The sequence below is a fragment of the Salmo trutta genome, chromosome 3, assembly GCF_901001165.1.
Source record: "Salmo trutta chromosome 3, fSalTru1.1, whole genome shotgun sequence".
NCBI lineage: Eukaryota > Metazoa > Chordata > Actinopteri > Salmoniformes > Salmonidae > Salmo > Salmo trutta.
In genome coordinates this window covers 33,937,884-33,954,265 of record NC_042959.1, presented here as the reverse complement: position 1 = coordinate 33,954,265, position 16,382 = coordinate 33,937,884, and the positions used below count along the sequence as shown (strand labels likewise).

Sequence of the window (16,382 nt, the reverse complement as noted above, 5' to 3'; positions counted from 1 at the left end):
TGGCTGTTAAACAGTCTGATGGCCTTGAGATAGAAGCTGTTTTTCAGTCTCTCGGTCCCTGCTTTGATGCACCTGTACTGACCTCGCCATCTGGATGATTGTGGGGTGAACAGGCAGTGGCTCGGGTGATTGTTGTCCTTGATGATCTTTTTGGCCTTCCTGTGACATCGTGCTGTAGGTGTCCTGGAGGGCAGGTAGTTTGCCCCCGGTGATGCGTTGTGCAGACCGCACCACCCTCTGAGAGCCCTGTGGTTGTGGGCGGTGCAGTTGCCATACAAGGTGGTGATACAGCCAGACAGGATGCTCTCAATTATGCATCTGTAAATGTTTGTGAGGGTTTTAGGTGAAAAGCCACATTTCTTCAGCCTCCTGAGGTTGAAGAGATGCTGTTGCGCCTTCTTCACCACACTGTCTGTGTGGGTGGACTATTTCAGTTTGTCCATGTTGTTTTCTACCTTCACCACCTGGGGGTGGCCCGTCAGGAAGTCCAGGACCCAATAGCACAGGGCGGGGTTGACACCCAGGGCCTCAAGCTTAATGATGAGCTTGGAGGGTACTATGGTGTTGAATGCTGAGCTGTAGTCAATGAACAGCATTCTTACATAGGTAGTCCTCTTGTCCAGATGGAATAGGGCAGTGTTCAGTGTGATGGCGATTGCATCGTCTGTGGATTTGGTTTTAAAAAGGTAGTGGTAATATTTCATTCAGTACAGAAATGTGTATAGGCGTCTTAACATACCCTGTCCAGCTGCTCAACTTACACAACTAAGTTTTGCCAAGAGACCAACATTTTTGGACAAGCTATGTTTTAAAAGCTGTAATATTTACATGAATTCTGATTATTTCCAGCGATACACAACATCCTGAAATATATGTAGATACTGTATCGTTGTTAGAAATAATATTATATTTCCCTTTTTTATTTATTTTTTATTTTATTTATTTAGAGTGATGCTGGACATAAAAATGGCTCAATTTACCCCACTCTCCCCTACTATCAATATTGGTGGTATAATAAATACATTAGTAAGGACAGAATTTAGTTAGGCCTAAAGAATGAGTAAACATGTAAAACAGGATAAGACAAATATACAAAAGATATTTACGTGAACATTATAGATGCAGAGTTTATATAAATATTAACTGAGCAGCACTTATTCTGAAAAAATAAATGTCTCTGTTTACCTTCTCTGTCTCGACCTCTCAAACGGTTTGCTGTTGCTTCCACAAAACCGCACAGTTGATTCAGCAACCAGAGTGTGTCGCTGTCCACAACAATGGTGCTGAAATCCTGAGCCTTTTAGATAACGGATCCCTGATAGAGCAAACATCATGCACAACCCATAAGTAATTAGATATTTTGTATGTACTCAGTAGGCCCAATATAAACTCGGCCATATGTCAGCTGCTGAATAATACACATGCGAACTTGGATTCATCTAAAAAACACACCATTTAAGCATTTTGTCTTCTGTGCTGAGCTCATGATACTACAATAAATACATGTTTTCAATTATAACCTTGTAGCCAATTACTGCCAAGATATTTTTCGTATAAATCAGACAGACCAGAACCAAATACCACCAGAAAAGCAAACTTATGAAGTAGACATCTTTTCATGGTTGGAGAGTACAGAGATCCTATTAAACTACAATACTATGGCTTCAGTATAGATCTCCTAGGATTCTAATTCCTAATTCTATGGCTGATAGCCCATCCGTCACAAATGAACAAGCATCACAGAGCAGAATACAGGAAATAAGTTGTTATCAATAGCCAAGTGTCACAATTAAACTACACGTCACTACAGTGCTCACCTGCTGGCTCTCAAAGGTCCAGGCGCTGTCGGGTAAAGACGCGTCTAGGACGTTGATCATCTCCTTAAAGTCGGTGGTGCTGCTGGGCTTAACGAAGGTGAAATCACTGAACTCTGACATGGGAGAGAGACAGGACCTGAAGGACTGACTCTGAGACAACATGTCCCCTCCCAGGACCTCCACGTACTTAATCGGCCCGTCAGTGTTGAGCTGGATCTGCAGGTTTCTGTTGGGGTTCTTGTAGCCGTCCAAGTCGTCCCGTCTCATGCAGCAACTACCGCTGCTCCTGCTGTTTCTAACGCACTTGACTGCTAAGATGACAAAAGTCACCAGAGACAGCACGGACACCGAGGCCAGAGAGAGAATCAAATACAGGGTGATTCTCCCGCTTTTCTTGCTAGGCTCTGGCGCTTTCTGCCGGAGGTCCGAGATGAGTTTGTGGAGCCCGTCTTCTACCAGTATGGCCAGTGTGACCGTGGTGGACTGGACCGGCTCTCCGTCATCCTGTATCTCTATAAGCAGCCTCTGAGAGGAGTCGTCCTGTTCAGACACAGCGCGTTTAGTCCTCACCTCCCCTGTGTAAAGATTGACACTGAACAGAGACGCGTCTGTGGCCTCCACCAGTTTATACGAGATCCAGGCGTTATGGCCCGAGTCTGCGTCCACGGCCGTTACCTTAGTAACCAGGTGGCCTGCTTTAGCAGAGCGGGGCATCTTCTGGTGAGAGAGCGAGCCCAGGGCAGCGGAGGGGTAAATAACAGCGGGGGCATTGTCGTTCTGGTCCAAGATAAAAACATGGACTGTGGCGTTGCTGCTCAGAGAGGGAGAGCCGTGGTCCTTGGCCTGCACCAGAATCTGAAACACCTTTACTTTCTCATAGTCAAACGAGTGCATGCTGTAGATACTACCGTTATCAGAGTTAATGTACACATAGGAGGATACAGAGACGTCCTGCACTTTGGACTCTAGGATGGAGTAGGAGATCTTGGCATTATCCCTGAAATCCAGGTCAGATGCAGATACTGAGGATAACATGGATCCTGGTGGTCCATTCTCTTTTAAATAGACATCATAGGAGGGCTGGGAGAATTTAGGGGGGTTGTCGTTGACATCAATGATACTGACCGGTATAGTTTTCTTGGTAGTCAGGGGAGGGGAACCCGAATCAGTGGCTGTTATCTCAATATTATACTCTGAGGAGCTCTCTCTGTCTAAAACACCGCTGGTGACCAGTGCGTAATTATCAGAAAAGGAAGGTTTCAGACTGAAAGGATGACCTATCGGGAGCTTTAACTTCACTTTACCGTTATTACCGGAGTCAAGGTCCCGGGCACTGATCAAAGCTACTACCGTGCCACTGGGCGCGTTCTCGCGCACCGGGTTTGGTTGGGAAGTGAGGACAATTTCAGGCGAATTGTCGTTAACGTCTATTACCTCTAACTGCACGCGACAGTGTCCTTCCATTTCAGGGGTGCCTTTATCTCTCGCTGTGACATCAATGTCATATGTTGTAGCTCGTTCGAAATCTAAATCCCCCTTCAAAAAAATATCCCCCGTGTCTGGATCCATATTAAATGTAGAAAGCACAGACTCGGGGCTGCGCTCACCAAACCAATACGTTATCTCCCCATTTTGACCCTCGTCAATGTCTGTCGCTTTAAGTTTCATCATAAATGTCCCCTTTGCACTATTTTCGTGGATAGAAACGTTGTACACAGACTTTTCAAATACTGGAAAATTATCGTTTACGTCAAGCACGGTAATAGTTATCTCTGCCGTCCCGGATCTGACAGGATTGCCTCCGTCAAGAGCTGTTAACAGTAGTTTATGGACAGATTTTTTCTCTCGGTCTAAAGGTTTCTCTAAAACTAGTTCTGGTATTTTCTTTCCATTACCAAGCTCCTTTACCTTCAACGTAAAACAGTCATCTTTACTAATAGTATAGGATTTAAGGGAGTTACTGCCCACGTCGGGGTCCTCTGCGCTCTCCAGAGGAAAACGGGTGCCCGCAACTGTCGATTCTGCTATTTTCACTGTGAGCTTCTTTGTAATAAAACTAGGCGAATTGTCATTTATGTCACGTATTTCCACCTCAATACGGTGCAACTGTAACGGGTTCTCGATGACAACCTGCAGAGGTAAAACGCAGCTGGCGCTTTGTCCGCATAAAGTCTCTCTGTCTATTCTCTCATTGACGACCAGCTCGCCCTTCCCCGCATCCGCACTGAAATACTGCTTACCAGCCTCAGAGGCGACACGCAGTTTACGGTCAAAAAACTCAGATAGTCCCAAACCCAGATCTTTGGCTAGATTTCCTACCACAGAACCCTGTTTCAGTTCCTCCGAGATGGTGTAGCGAGTCTGTCCGTCTACTGTACTCCACAAGAGAATGAAATGATGCCACCAAAGAGCCAGCCATCTCCAGTCTCGGTATCCCACTCTCTTTGTCATCTCTTATCCGTTATAACACAATTCCCATTGAAATACTGTCCAGAACGAAGAGCTTTATACCAAAATGCATCTCCAGAACGCATATTCCATTTAGCATTTTTCTAAAGTTTGGATATCGGAAAGGATACTGTGTTTAAATGACATTATATATTCGTCTGTGTGAACGCGTCCCTCTCTCTCCTCCAGCTCTGAGTATTGTAAGGGGTTACGGTGCTGAGGCTGGGGGGAGGGAGTAGATCTCTTTGTACAGTTCTGCATGCTATTGGTGCACAGTCTGCATGTAACATCCAATGAGGGGCCAACAGAACAGACTGCTTAAAGACACAGCAGCCAGGCCTATAGGCGCTGTGACACAGCACAGCACAGCACACACACACACACACACACACACACACACACACACACACACACAGAGAGAGAGATGATAAAATGACTATTTTCGATTACACAACAATAATAATGTGAAATATATTATGGACATGTCAGCCGATAGCCAGCAGATAGGACCAGATAGGACAGCGTAAAAGTGTAAACAATGATCAGAAATAGAATCTCCCATTACGCACAGGCATCATCCAAAACACTGCTATTCTCAAAGAGCCCACTGGAAGGAAACACCCGTTTTCCCTATCATACATACCATTTTGATTGAACTGCAATCTATTTGAAAATCTTACAGGCCATCCTATGGGCCCTGGTCAAAAGAAGGGCACTGTATAGGGCATAGGGTGACATTTTGGGACGCAGAATGGGTCTGCAATAGTGACCACAAAAAAACACAGTTGATTCAGCGGTAGTGTCGCTGTCCATGGTGCTGAAACTCTCAGCCCTACAGCCAAATAGAAACAGAATCACGGAAATCACCCAATACAGTAATAATATATATTACACTGTATCTGTGACTGTGGATTACAACCAACAGAGTAAAATCATTCATATGATATTTTGGCATCATTCAAGTATTGGCAATAAGTTTACTGCTATAATGATTACACGATCATTTGGTAACACTTCAGTTTAAGGGTTCGTTATTACATTGTAGTTACATGTGTAACTACAATGTAACAAGTATTGTAGTTAACCGTAACAACCCGTAGTTAGTGTAATAACAACATGTAACTGGTAGTAATGGCTTTGTGTAATTACAAAGGTGTGACAACGAATGCTTGTTACCATGCTTAACCATTATTGTGCGATTTTGAAAATACATCTCCGCTCAACGTTATTTCTAGCACTTGCCACCAAAATAAAGTGTACCATCTGGGTTAACTTGGTCATCCCAGATGAGGAGTAAGACACTGTTCCAAAGCACATGTAATTCTTGCTTAAGTGCAATGCAATTACTTGTCGTTACACTGGATTTAGCTCGTTAAAATGAAGTGGATATTGAGGGGTACTTACTTTTAACTAATGTTGTATTTATACAGTACATTACCCACCCTGAAAACCTGGCCCTCATTTTAAAGCTTCTGGACGTTTCACTTCATTTCTGTACCTTATTGTGAAATTAAGTGAAACGTCCTGAAGCTTTAAAATGAGGGCCAGGTTGTCAGAAAGGGTAATGTACTGTATAAGTACACATTCATTACAAATAAGTACTGCTCATGATACACTTCATTTTAACGAGCTAAATCCAGTGTAACAACTAGTAATTACATTACACTTAGGCAAACAATGCATGCACTACGCTTTGAAATGGTGCATTTTTTCAAATCTGAGATGCCACCCATATTAGATCCCGGTCAGTGAGGTTGACCTACTGATCTGTTCTTACCTGCTCAACCAAGTTAACCCAGATGCTGCACTTTATTTTGGGAGCAAGCGCTAGCAACAACACCGAGAGATAAAGTTTGAACAGTGCACATTCAAAGGGAAGTAATTAGAGCCCATTGAGCACAGGTTATAACGTCTCAGACGCCCAGTGCATCCACGATGGATCGCAACCTTGGAGACAGTTGTAACTGTATGCAGCTGAGAAGAAGCAAAACACTAAGTTGGTGAATTTAGTGGAGACCTGCCCATTTGTAACACGCATGGTAACAAGCATTCATAGTTACACCTCTGTAGTTGCACACCACAATGACTACGGGTTACATATTGTTATTACACTGTAACTATGCGATGTTAGTTCACTACAACCCTTGTTAGTGTAATTACACACGTTACTACACTGTAATTAGGACCCCTTAAAATGAAGCGCTACGATCATTTTCAGAAATCTGAGTGGAAGCACCGTTGCATCGTTTTGTTGAACGCCGAAATCATTTTAACCCAAGGTTGTAAAATTCCAGTACATTTCCCAAAATTCCCTGGTTTTCCAGAAATCCCAGCTGGAACATCGGCGGAATTAAGAGGGAATACGCAGGGAATCTGAGAATTATTCCACCAGGATCTTTTTGGAAGACAATGGGGAAAATTGCCATAATTTTGCAACCCTATTTCAATATGACAAAATACTGCTTGGATTATAAGTTGCACTTCAACATCAGTTGCATATCGGTAATGGCTAGCCTATTTATTTACAGGCTGTAGTATGTCACATACTGAGTCTCAACATTAACCTGCAGTAATATTCCTATGTAATAATACATCAATGAAAATACTGCCAAAAGGACAAGCTTCCATTCGTTGACTGTTGAAGCCCAAAACACGCATCCCACTGGGCACAGACATACAATTCAACATCTAATCCCCGTCGGTTCAACGTCATTTCATTGAAATGACGCGCAATCAACGTTGATTCAAGCAGTGTGTTCCAAGCAGAACAGTCCACAATAAATTATAGGCCTACGTCACTTCTCACCTGCTGGCTCTCAAAGGTCCAGGCGCTGTCGGGTAAAGACGCGTCTAGGACGTTGATCATCTCCTTAAAGTCGGTGGTGCTGCTGGGCTTAACGAAGGTGAAATCACTGAACTCTGACATGGGAGAGAGACAGGACCTGAAGGACTGACTCTGAGACAACATGTCCCCTCCCAGGACCTCCACGTACTTAATCGGCCCGTCAGTATTGAGCTGGATCTGCAGGTTTCTGTTGGGGTTCTTGTAGCCGTCCAAGTCGTCCCGTCTCATGCAGCAACTACCGCTGCTCCTGCTGTTTCTAACGCACTTGACTGCTAAGATGATGAAGGTCACCAGAGACAGCACGGACACCGAGGCCAGAGAGAGAATCAAATACAGGGTGATTCTCCCGCTTTTCTTGCTGGGTTCTGGAGTTTTCTGCCGGAGGTCCAAGATGGGTTCGTGGAGCCCGTCCTCTACCAGTATGGCCAGTGTGACCGTGGAAGACTGGACCGGCTCCCCATCATCCTGTATCTCTATAAGCAGCCTCTGAGAGGAGTCGTCCTGCTCGGACACGGCGCGTTTAGTCCTCACCTCCCCTGTGTAAAGATTGACACTGAACAGAGATGCGTCTGTGGCCTCCACCAGTTTATACGAGATCCAGGCGTTATGGCCCGAGTCTGCGTCCACGGCCGTTACCTTAGTAACCAGGTGGCCTGCTTTAGCGGAGCGGGGCATCTTCTGGTGAGAGAGCGAGCCCAGGGCAGCGGAGGGGTAAATAACAGCGGGGGCATTGTCGTTCTGGTCCAGGATAAAAACATGGACTGTGGCGTTGCTGCTCAGAGAGGGAGAGCCGTGGTCCTTGGCCTGCACCAGAATCTGAAACACCTTTACTTTCTCATAGTCAAACGAGTGCATGCTGTAGATACTACCGTTATCAGAGTTAATGTACACATAGGAGGATACAGAGACGTCCTGCACTTTGGACTCTAGGATGGAGTAGGAGATCTTGGCATTATCCCCGAAATCCAGGTCAGATGCAGATACTGAGGATAACATGGATCCTGGTGGTCCATTCTCTTTTAAATAGACATTATAGGAGGACTGGGAGAATTTAGGGGGGTTGTCGTTGACATCAATGATACTGACCGGTATAGTTTTCTTGGTAGTCAGGGGAGGGGAACCCGAATCAGTGGCTGTTATCTCAATATTATACTCTGAGGAGCTCTCTCTGTCTAAAACACCGCTGGTGACCAGGGCGTAATTATTAGAAAAGGAAGGTTTCAGACTAAAAGGATGGCCTTTTGTAAGTTGTAACGTTACTTTACCGTTATTCCCGGAGTCTAGGTCACGGGCACTGATCAAAGCTACTACCGTGCCACTCGGTGCGTCCTCGCGCACTGGACTAGGTTTGGAGGTGAGGACAATTTCGGGAGCATTGTCATTAACGTCTGTTACTTCTACCTGTACCCGACAGTGTCCCTCCATTTCTGGGATGCCTTTGTCTACAGCAGTAATGTCTATACGATAATAAGCTGCACTCTCATAATCTAATTCCCCTCTTAGAAACATTTCCCCCGTTACTGCATCAATATCAAACACAGATAACACTGACTCTAGTGTATGCTCGCCGAATGAATATTCTATCTCCCCGTTGACACCTTCGTCTGAGTCAGTAGCTTCAAGCTTAATCAAGGAAGTGCCCTTTTCGCTATTTTCATGAACCCGTACTTTATATACAGCTTTCTGAAAAACGGGATTATTGTCATTATTATCAAGGACAGTGACCGTGATCTGTGAAGTTCCAGACCTAGCCGGAGTGCCTCCATCTACAGCCGTCAATAACAGCTCATGGACAGCTTTTTTCTCTCTGTCCAGTGGCTTCTCTAACACGAGCTCTGGGATTTTTCGTCCTCCTTCAATGTCTTTAACTTTTACACTGAAACATTCGTCTTTACTAAGAATGTAGGATTTAAGTGAATTGCTGCCCACGTCGGGGTCCTCTGCGCTTTCCAGTGGAAAACGCGCGCCTACAGCTGTCAATTCAGCCATTTTCAGAACACGATCTTTTGTTAAGAAATTAGGAGAATTGTCATTTATGTCGCGTATTTCCACCTCAATACGGTGCAACTGTAACGGGTTCTCGATGACAACCTGCAGAGGTAAAACGCAGCTGGCGCTTTGTCCGCATAAAGTCTCTCTGTCTATTCTCTCATTGACGACCAGCTCGCCCTTCCCCGCATCCACATTGAAATACTGCTTACCAGCCTCAGAGGCGACATGCAGCCTACGGTCAAACATCTCAGAGAGTCCCAAACCCAGATCTTTGGCTAGATTTCCTACCACAGAGCCCTGTTTCAGTTCCTCCGGGATCGTGTAGCGAGTCTGTCCGTCTACTGTACTCCACAAGAGAATGAAATGACGCCACCAAAGAGCCAACCATCTCCAGTTTCGGTATCCAATTCTCTTTGTCATCTCTGATGCGTTATAACACAATTCCCATTGAAATACTGTCCATAAAAAAGAACTTCATACCAAAACACATCTCCAGAATGTATATTCCATTTAGCATTTTCGATTAATTTTGTATAGCAGAAATGATGTTGTTTTTAGATTCTGGTGTATCTCCGTGTGTGTGAGCGCATCCCTCTCTCTCCTCCAGCTCTGAGTATTGTAAGGGGTTACGGTGCTGAGGCTGGGGGGAGGGAGTAGATCTCTTTGTACAGTTCTGCACGCTATTGGTGCACAGAGCACATATCTACCCTCCAATAACAGACCAACAGAACAGACTCCTTAAAGCCACAGCAGCCTGCCTCTATTAGCACTCTATCTCTCACAAAAAAAACAGGGAGAGGGGAGAATGTAACTGTATTTTCCAATATAACATACTCTCCATATTGATGTGAAAAAATATTAACGGCAGCCAGAAGTATAGAGAATTATGCGTAAACGAGGATAAAACATATACATAAGCCTATTCTTCCATTGCACATAGACATTCTAACATTCAAAACATTTACATTTTAATAGAGCCCCGTGGATCCAGACACATTGTTTTTATGCCGTTATACATGTTTGTCTTCACATAAAATATTGAATGAGCTTCAATTAATCTGAAATATATATATATATATATATATATACTCACAGTTCCAGCCAAAACTTGACACACCTATTAATTCAAGGGTTTTTCTTTATTTTTTACTATTTTCTACATTGTATAATAAAAGTGTTAAATAAATCAAAATATATTTTACATTTTAGATTCTTCAAAGTAGCCACCCTTTGCCTTGATGACAGCTTTGCACACGCTTGGCATTCTCTGAACCAGCTTCATGGGGAATGCTTTTCCAACAGTCTTGAAGGAGTTCCCACATATTCTGAGCACTTGTTGGCTGCTTTTCCTTCACTTTGCAGTCCAACTCATCCCAAACCATCCCAATTGGGTTGAGGTCGGGTGATTGTGGAGGCCAGGTCATCTGATGCAGCACTCCATCACTCTCCTTGGTCAAATAGCCCTTACACAGCCTGGAGGTGTGTTTTGGGTCATTGACTTGTTTAAAAACAAATGATAGTCCCACTTGTGCAAACCAGACGGGATGGCGTATTGCTGCAGAATGCTGTGGTAGCCCTGCTGGTTAAGTGTGCCTTGAATTCTAAATAAATCACTGACAGTGTCACCAGAAAAACATCCCCAAACCATCACACCTCCTCCTCCATGCTTCACGGTGGGAACCACACATCCATTCACCTACTCTTTTTTTCACCCCTTTTTCCCCCCAATTTCGTGGTATCCAATTGATAGTTAGGGACAAGAACATCCCTGCCGGCCAAACCCTCCCCTATCCCGGACGACGCTGGGCCGATTGTGCACCGCCCCATGGGTCTCCAGGATCTCTAGTGGCATAGCTAGCACTGCACCACTCGGGAGGCCCCTCGTTTACCTACTCTGGGTCTCACAAAGACACGGTGGTTAGAACCAAAAATCAAAAATGTGGACTCATCAGACCAAAGGACAGATTTCCACCGGTCTAATGTCCATTGCTCGTGTTTCTTTGCCCAAGCAAGTCTCTTCTTCTTATTGGTGTCCTTTAGTAGTGGTTTCTTTGCAGAAATTCGACCATGAAGACCTGATTCATGCAGTCTCCTCTGAACAGTTGATGTCGAGATATCTGTTACTCGAACTCTGAAGCATTTATTTTAGCTGCAATCTGAGGTGCAGTTAACTCTAATTAACGTATCCTCTGCAGCAGAGGATACCTGCTGCAGAGTGGCAGTCCTCATGAGAGCCAGTTTCATCATAGCGCTTGATGGTTTTTGCTACAGCACTTGAAGAAACTTTCAACATTCTTGACATTTTCCGGATTGACTGACGTTCATGTCTTAAAGTAATAATGGACTGTAATTTATCTTTGCGTATTTGAGTGGTTCTTGCCATAAAAGGGACTTGATCTTATACCAAATAAGGCTATCTTCTGTATACCACCCCACAACACAACTGATTGGCTCAAACGCATTAAGTACGAAGGAAAGAAATTCCACAAATTAACTTTTAACAAGTTACACCTGTTAATTGAAATGCATACCAGGTGACTACCTCATGAAGCTGGTTGAGAGAATGCCAAGCGCGTGCAAAGTTGTCATCAAGGGAAAGGGTGGCTACTTTGGATAAATCTAAAATCTAAAACATATTTTGACTTGTTTAACACTTTTTTGGTTACTACATGACTCCATATGTGTTTTTTCATAGTTTTGATGTCTTCGCTATTGTTCTACAATGTAGAAAATAGTACAAATAAAGAAAAAGCCTTGAATGAGTAGATATGTCCAAACCTTTTGACTGGTACTGTGTGTGTGTGTGTGTGTGTGTGTGTGTGTATATATATATATCAGCAATAGTAAAATATGCTGTCTGTCATTGCGCACACAAAACCACACAGTTGATTCAACGGGAGTGTTGCTGTCCATGGTGCTAAAACCCTCAGTCGTCCACTAGCCAGTCAGATAGGCACAGAATCATGCAAAACACCCACTACAGTAACAATAGAGATTACAAGGTCTCTGAGGATTACAACCAACAGGTTAAAATACATCACAGGATATTTTGAAATCATTCAAACCGCACGAGTATGGGGTTTAGTAATTACCAGTAGCCTATGTTGAATGCTAAATTATTACAAGATAATATGGATTGTACTGAAGGGAACCATTGCACCATTTTAATGAATACTGACAATTAATTATTTTAAACTGAATAAATAACCTATTTCTTAAATGATAACAACTGAACACAAACGTCAGTGGCACATTTATTCACAGATTGGAGTCTGTTAAATACCGAGTCATGAAAATACTGCCAAAACATCTAGCTTGGATTTGTGTAATGTTACAACACAAAAACTGTATGTTGACGTCATAAAACAGCCTACATTCGATAATCTTAATCATCACAATAAATTATACGTCACTTCTCACCTGCTGGCTCTCAAAGGTCCAGGCGCTGTCGGGTAAAGACGCGTCTAGGACGTTGATCATCTCCTTAAAGTCGGTGGTGCTGCTGGGCTTAACGAAGGTGAAATCACTGAACTCTGACATGGGAGAGAGACAGGACCTGAAGGACTGACTCTGAGACAACATGTCCCCTCCCAGGACCTCCACGTACTTAATCGGCCCGTCAGTATTGAGCTGGATCTGCAGGTTTCTGTTGGGGTTCTTGTAGCCGTCCAAGTCGTCCCGTCTCATGCAGCAACTACCGCTGCTCCTGCTGTTTCTAACGCACTTGACTGCTAAGATGATGAAGGTCACCAGAGACAGCACGGACACCGAGGCCAGAGAGAGAATCAAATACAGGGTGATTCTCCCGCTTTTCTTGCTGGGTTCTGGAGTTTTCTGCCGGAGGTCCAAGATGGGTTCGTGGAGCCCGTCCTCTACCAGTATGGCCAGTGTGACCGTGGAAGACTGGACCGGCTCCCCATCATCCTGTATCTCTATAAGCAGCCTCTGAGAGGAGTCGTCCTGCTCGGACACGGCGCGTTTAGTCCTCACCTCCCCTGTGTAAAGATTGACACTGAACAGAGATGCGTCTGTGGCCTCCACCAGTTTATATGAGATCCAGGCGTTATGGCCCGAGTCTGCGTCCACGGCCGTTACCTTAGTAACCAGGTGGCCTGCTTTAGCGGAGCGGGGCATCTTCTGGTGAGAGAGCGAGCCCAGGGCAGCGGAGGGGTAAATAACAGCGGGGGCATTGTCGTTCTGGTCCAGGATAAAAACATGGACTGTGGCGTTGCTGCTCAGAGAGGGAGAGCCGTGGTCCTTGGCCTGCACCAGAATCTGAAACACCTTTACTTTCTCATAGTCAAACGAGTGCATGCTGTAGATACTACCGTTATCAGAGTTAATGTACACATAGGAGGATACAGAGACGTCCTGCACTTTGGACTCTAGGATGGAGTAGGAGGTTTTTGCGTTATCCCCCAGGTCTGAATCAGTGGCGGAGACTGAACATAGTAGTTTCCCTGGTGTGTAATTCTCTTTCACGTACACTGTGTACGAGGGCTGAGAGAAAAGCGGTGGATTGTCATTCACATCTAACACATCAACAATGATTGTTTTCTTGCTGGATAAAGGGGGTTTCCCTGAATCACTGGCACTGATTTCTATACTATACTGAGAGTAACGCTCACGGTCAAGAGGAGCATGAGTTACCAGTGTGTAATGCTTGGATACGGACGGGTTCAGCTTGAATGGAGACTTTGGTGACACGCTTAACCGCACCTTCCCATTGTCGCCCGAGTCGGAGTCTTTGGCGCCTATCAAAGCTATCACGGTTCCGATGGGTGAATCTTCTGGAACAGGTGTCGTCAGAGACGTCACAATTATCTCTGGAATATTGTCATTAACATCAATCATTTTAAATTCAACATCACAATGCCCGTCCATCTCCGGGTTGCCTTTATCTTTAGCGACTATGTCAAATTTATATAAGCTCGTCTGCTCATAGTTGAGTTGTTTTTTTATTACAATCACTCCTGTCGAAGAATCTATATCAAACAATGCAGTCACTGAGCCTGGCGTCTGTTCTCCAAATACGTACTCTATCTCCCCATTTAGTCCCTCGTCCGGGTCTGTCGCTTTCACTCGTAAAATCTGAGTGCCAGGTGCTGCATTTTCGTTAACATTAGCCTCATAAAGTTGTCTCTCAAACTGCGGTGCGTTATCGTTAATATCAAGTACCATGATACTAATCTCAGAGGTTCCTGAACGAACTGGATCCCCCCCATCTACAGCGGTGAGAATAAGCTTATGAATAGGTTGCTTCTCCCGGTCCAGAGACCTTTCAAGGACCAGTTCTGGGGTTTTGCTTCCATCCTTGTGATTTTTGACATTCAATTTGAAATGGTCGTTTTTGTTAATGCTGTATGAGCGTATTGTATTCGCAGCGACATCAGGATCCAGTGCGCTTTCGAGTGGAAATCTTGCGCCTGGGTTTATTGACTCTGCAATCTTTAATACTTTTTCTTTGGTGAGAAAGCTGGGAGAATTATCATTGATGTCCTGTATTTCAATATCAACTCGGTGAAGCTGCAAGGGATTTTCAATCACTACCTCCAAAGGCAAAATACACGGAACTCTTCGTCCACACAGTTCCTCTCTGTCTATCCTTTCACTGACGACCAGCTCTCCTTTCCCCAGATCCACACTGAAATACTGCTTACCAGCTTCCGAGGTTATTCGTAATTTACGACGATAAATTTCAGATAGTCCCAAACCCAGATCTTTGGCTAGATTTCCTACCACAGAGCCCTGTTTCAGTTCCTCCGAGATGGTGTAGCGAGTCTGTCCGTCTATTGTACTCCACAAGAGAATGAAATTATGCCACCAAAGCAGCACCTGCCACACAGGCAGTCTATTCCACATTGTTCCACGACACATCAAAACCAATATATTATTTCACCCAAAATTCGCAAGGAGTGGTGATAATCAATCTGTAATCGAATGTCAATGTCTCTCATATTTTACAGTGATGGAGACGCTTTGTGTCTAGGCGCGTCCCTCTCTCTCCTCCAGCTCTGAGTATTGTAAGGGTTACTGTGCTGAGGCTGGGGGGAGGGAGTAGATCTCTTTGTACAGTTCCGCATGCTATTGGTGCACAGCGCCTAACACAAGCTACCAATCAGGATTTTACCAGTCATTTAAAGCTATACAGTGAAAATACGAGCTATTGGGAAACATATGAAGCACCATAACAATTCAACATGAGAGAAAAACAGTACTCCATTTAATGTGTAATACTATTAGTACTGCTACTATACTATTCATATCACTTAGTATTAGTAGCCTTTCAGACACCCATCTATACCCCACAATACATGCCACCAGGGGTCTCGTCAGAGTCCCCATGTCCAAAACGAATTCACGGCAACGCACAGATTTATACAGAGCCATGATCGTATGGAACTCCCTTCCATCTCAGATTCCTCCAGCAAACAGCAAAATGACCTTTTAAAAACAGATTAAGCAACAACTCATGGAACCGCGGGGACTGTAAGGACACACACACACACAACACAAAATTATTCTCGAAGTATTCTATATGCATTCCCACCGTTTCAATGCTTCCTGATATCTGTGTGGGTGACAAAGGCTCTCCGTTGCCGTCCTGTGGTAAAAGAAAGCAAGCGCAGCAGGAGTATGACGTCAAAGCAACCCACGTGGTTCAGAATAATAATACATCGCACAGCCGGTTTAAAAAAAATACCCGTATGGAGGTCTGGAGAGCAAAGGAAAAGGGTTGCTCTGATGACATGCTTCTCTCTCTCTCTCTCTCTCTCTCTCTCTCTCTCTCACACACACATACCCTGGGACCCAGGAACTGGTCAATCATATCTGACATGTTAGTTGTGTTAGACCCTGGGACTCCCTCACTCACTCACTCCACTATAATATTTCCATGACATGAACTAATTACCTGAGAGCTGAATAGAGATTACATATATAAATAAACTCGATGCCATTATACACAATCACAAGCTGTAACCTACATCAGGTCACAATACTACAACGAATGTATCTTCATATGAAAACAATAATGCATCAGCTTTGCTATTGGTTAATCCGTGCTCGTCAAGGCCACGGATGTAGATGGGAGAGAGGAGCACGCTGCCACTGAGCTCTAGAGCGTGTTTCAGAACCACGCGGGTGGACAGCGCCACACAGGCGGCCAGCTCGTGCTGCTGCATACTGGTGGAATGAGCGGCGACCGCGTGGTCTCTCTCTCTCTCTCTCTCTCTCTCTCTCCTCCCCATTAGTGTCTCTCTCTCTCCTCTCTCTCTCTC

General features: G+C 44.5%; 3 protein-coding genes across 17 annotated transcripts in view; all 3 read right to left on the bottom strand.

Moving 5' to 3' along the window:
* LOC115173703 (protocadherin gamma-C5) overlaps window positions 1–16,382 on the bottom strand; it is a 182,767-nt gene that overhangs the window by 35,907 nt on the left and 130,478 nt on the right. The gene's annotated exons all lie outside the window — the stretch shown is intronic.
* On the bottom strand, window positions 1,710–9,924 carry LOC115173792 (protocadherin gamma-C5-like). Its single transcript, XM_029732199.1, has 2 exons — window positions 7,072–9,924; window positions 1,710–1,817 (listed from the first exon to the last, which is right to left on the bottom strand). Exons 1-2 carry the CDS (start codon window positions 9,520–9,522, stop codon window positions 1,770–1,772), a joined length of 2,499 nt encoding a protein of 832 aa, XP_029588059.1. The 5' UTR covers window positions 9,523–9,924; the 3' UTR covers window positions 1,710–1,769.
* LOC115163800 (protocadherin gamma-C5-like) lies at window positions 12,505–15,292 on the bottom strand. Its single transcript, XM_029715978.1, has one exon. It carries the CDS (start codon window positions 14,977–14,979, stop codon window positions 12,505–12,507), a length of 2,475 nt encoding a protein of 824 aa, XP_029571838.1. The 5' UTR covers window positions 14,980–15,292.

Excerpts from the sequence above, each read along its gene's own strand:
- LOC115173792 (XM_029732199.1), bottom strand. The coding sequence starts at position 9,522 with ATGACAAAGAGAATTGGATACCGAAACTGGAGATGGTTGGCTCTTTGG. Across the intron at positions 1,818-7,071 it reads GGACCTTTGAGAGCCAGCAG|GTGAGCACTGTAGTGACGTG; the intron begins GTGAGAAGTGAC and ends GAGAGCCAGCAG.
- LOC115163800 (XM_029715978.1), bottom strand. The coding sequence starts at position 14,979 with ATGTGTCGTGGAACAATGTGGAATAGACTGCCTGTGTGGCAGGTGCTG.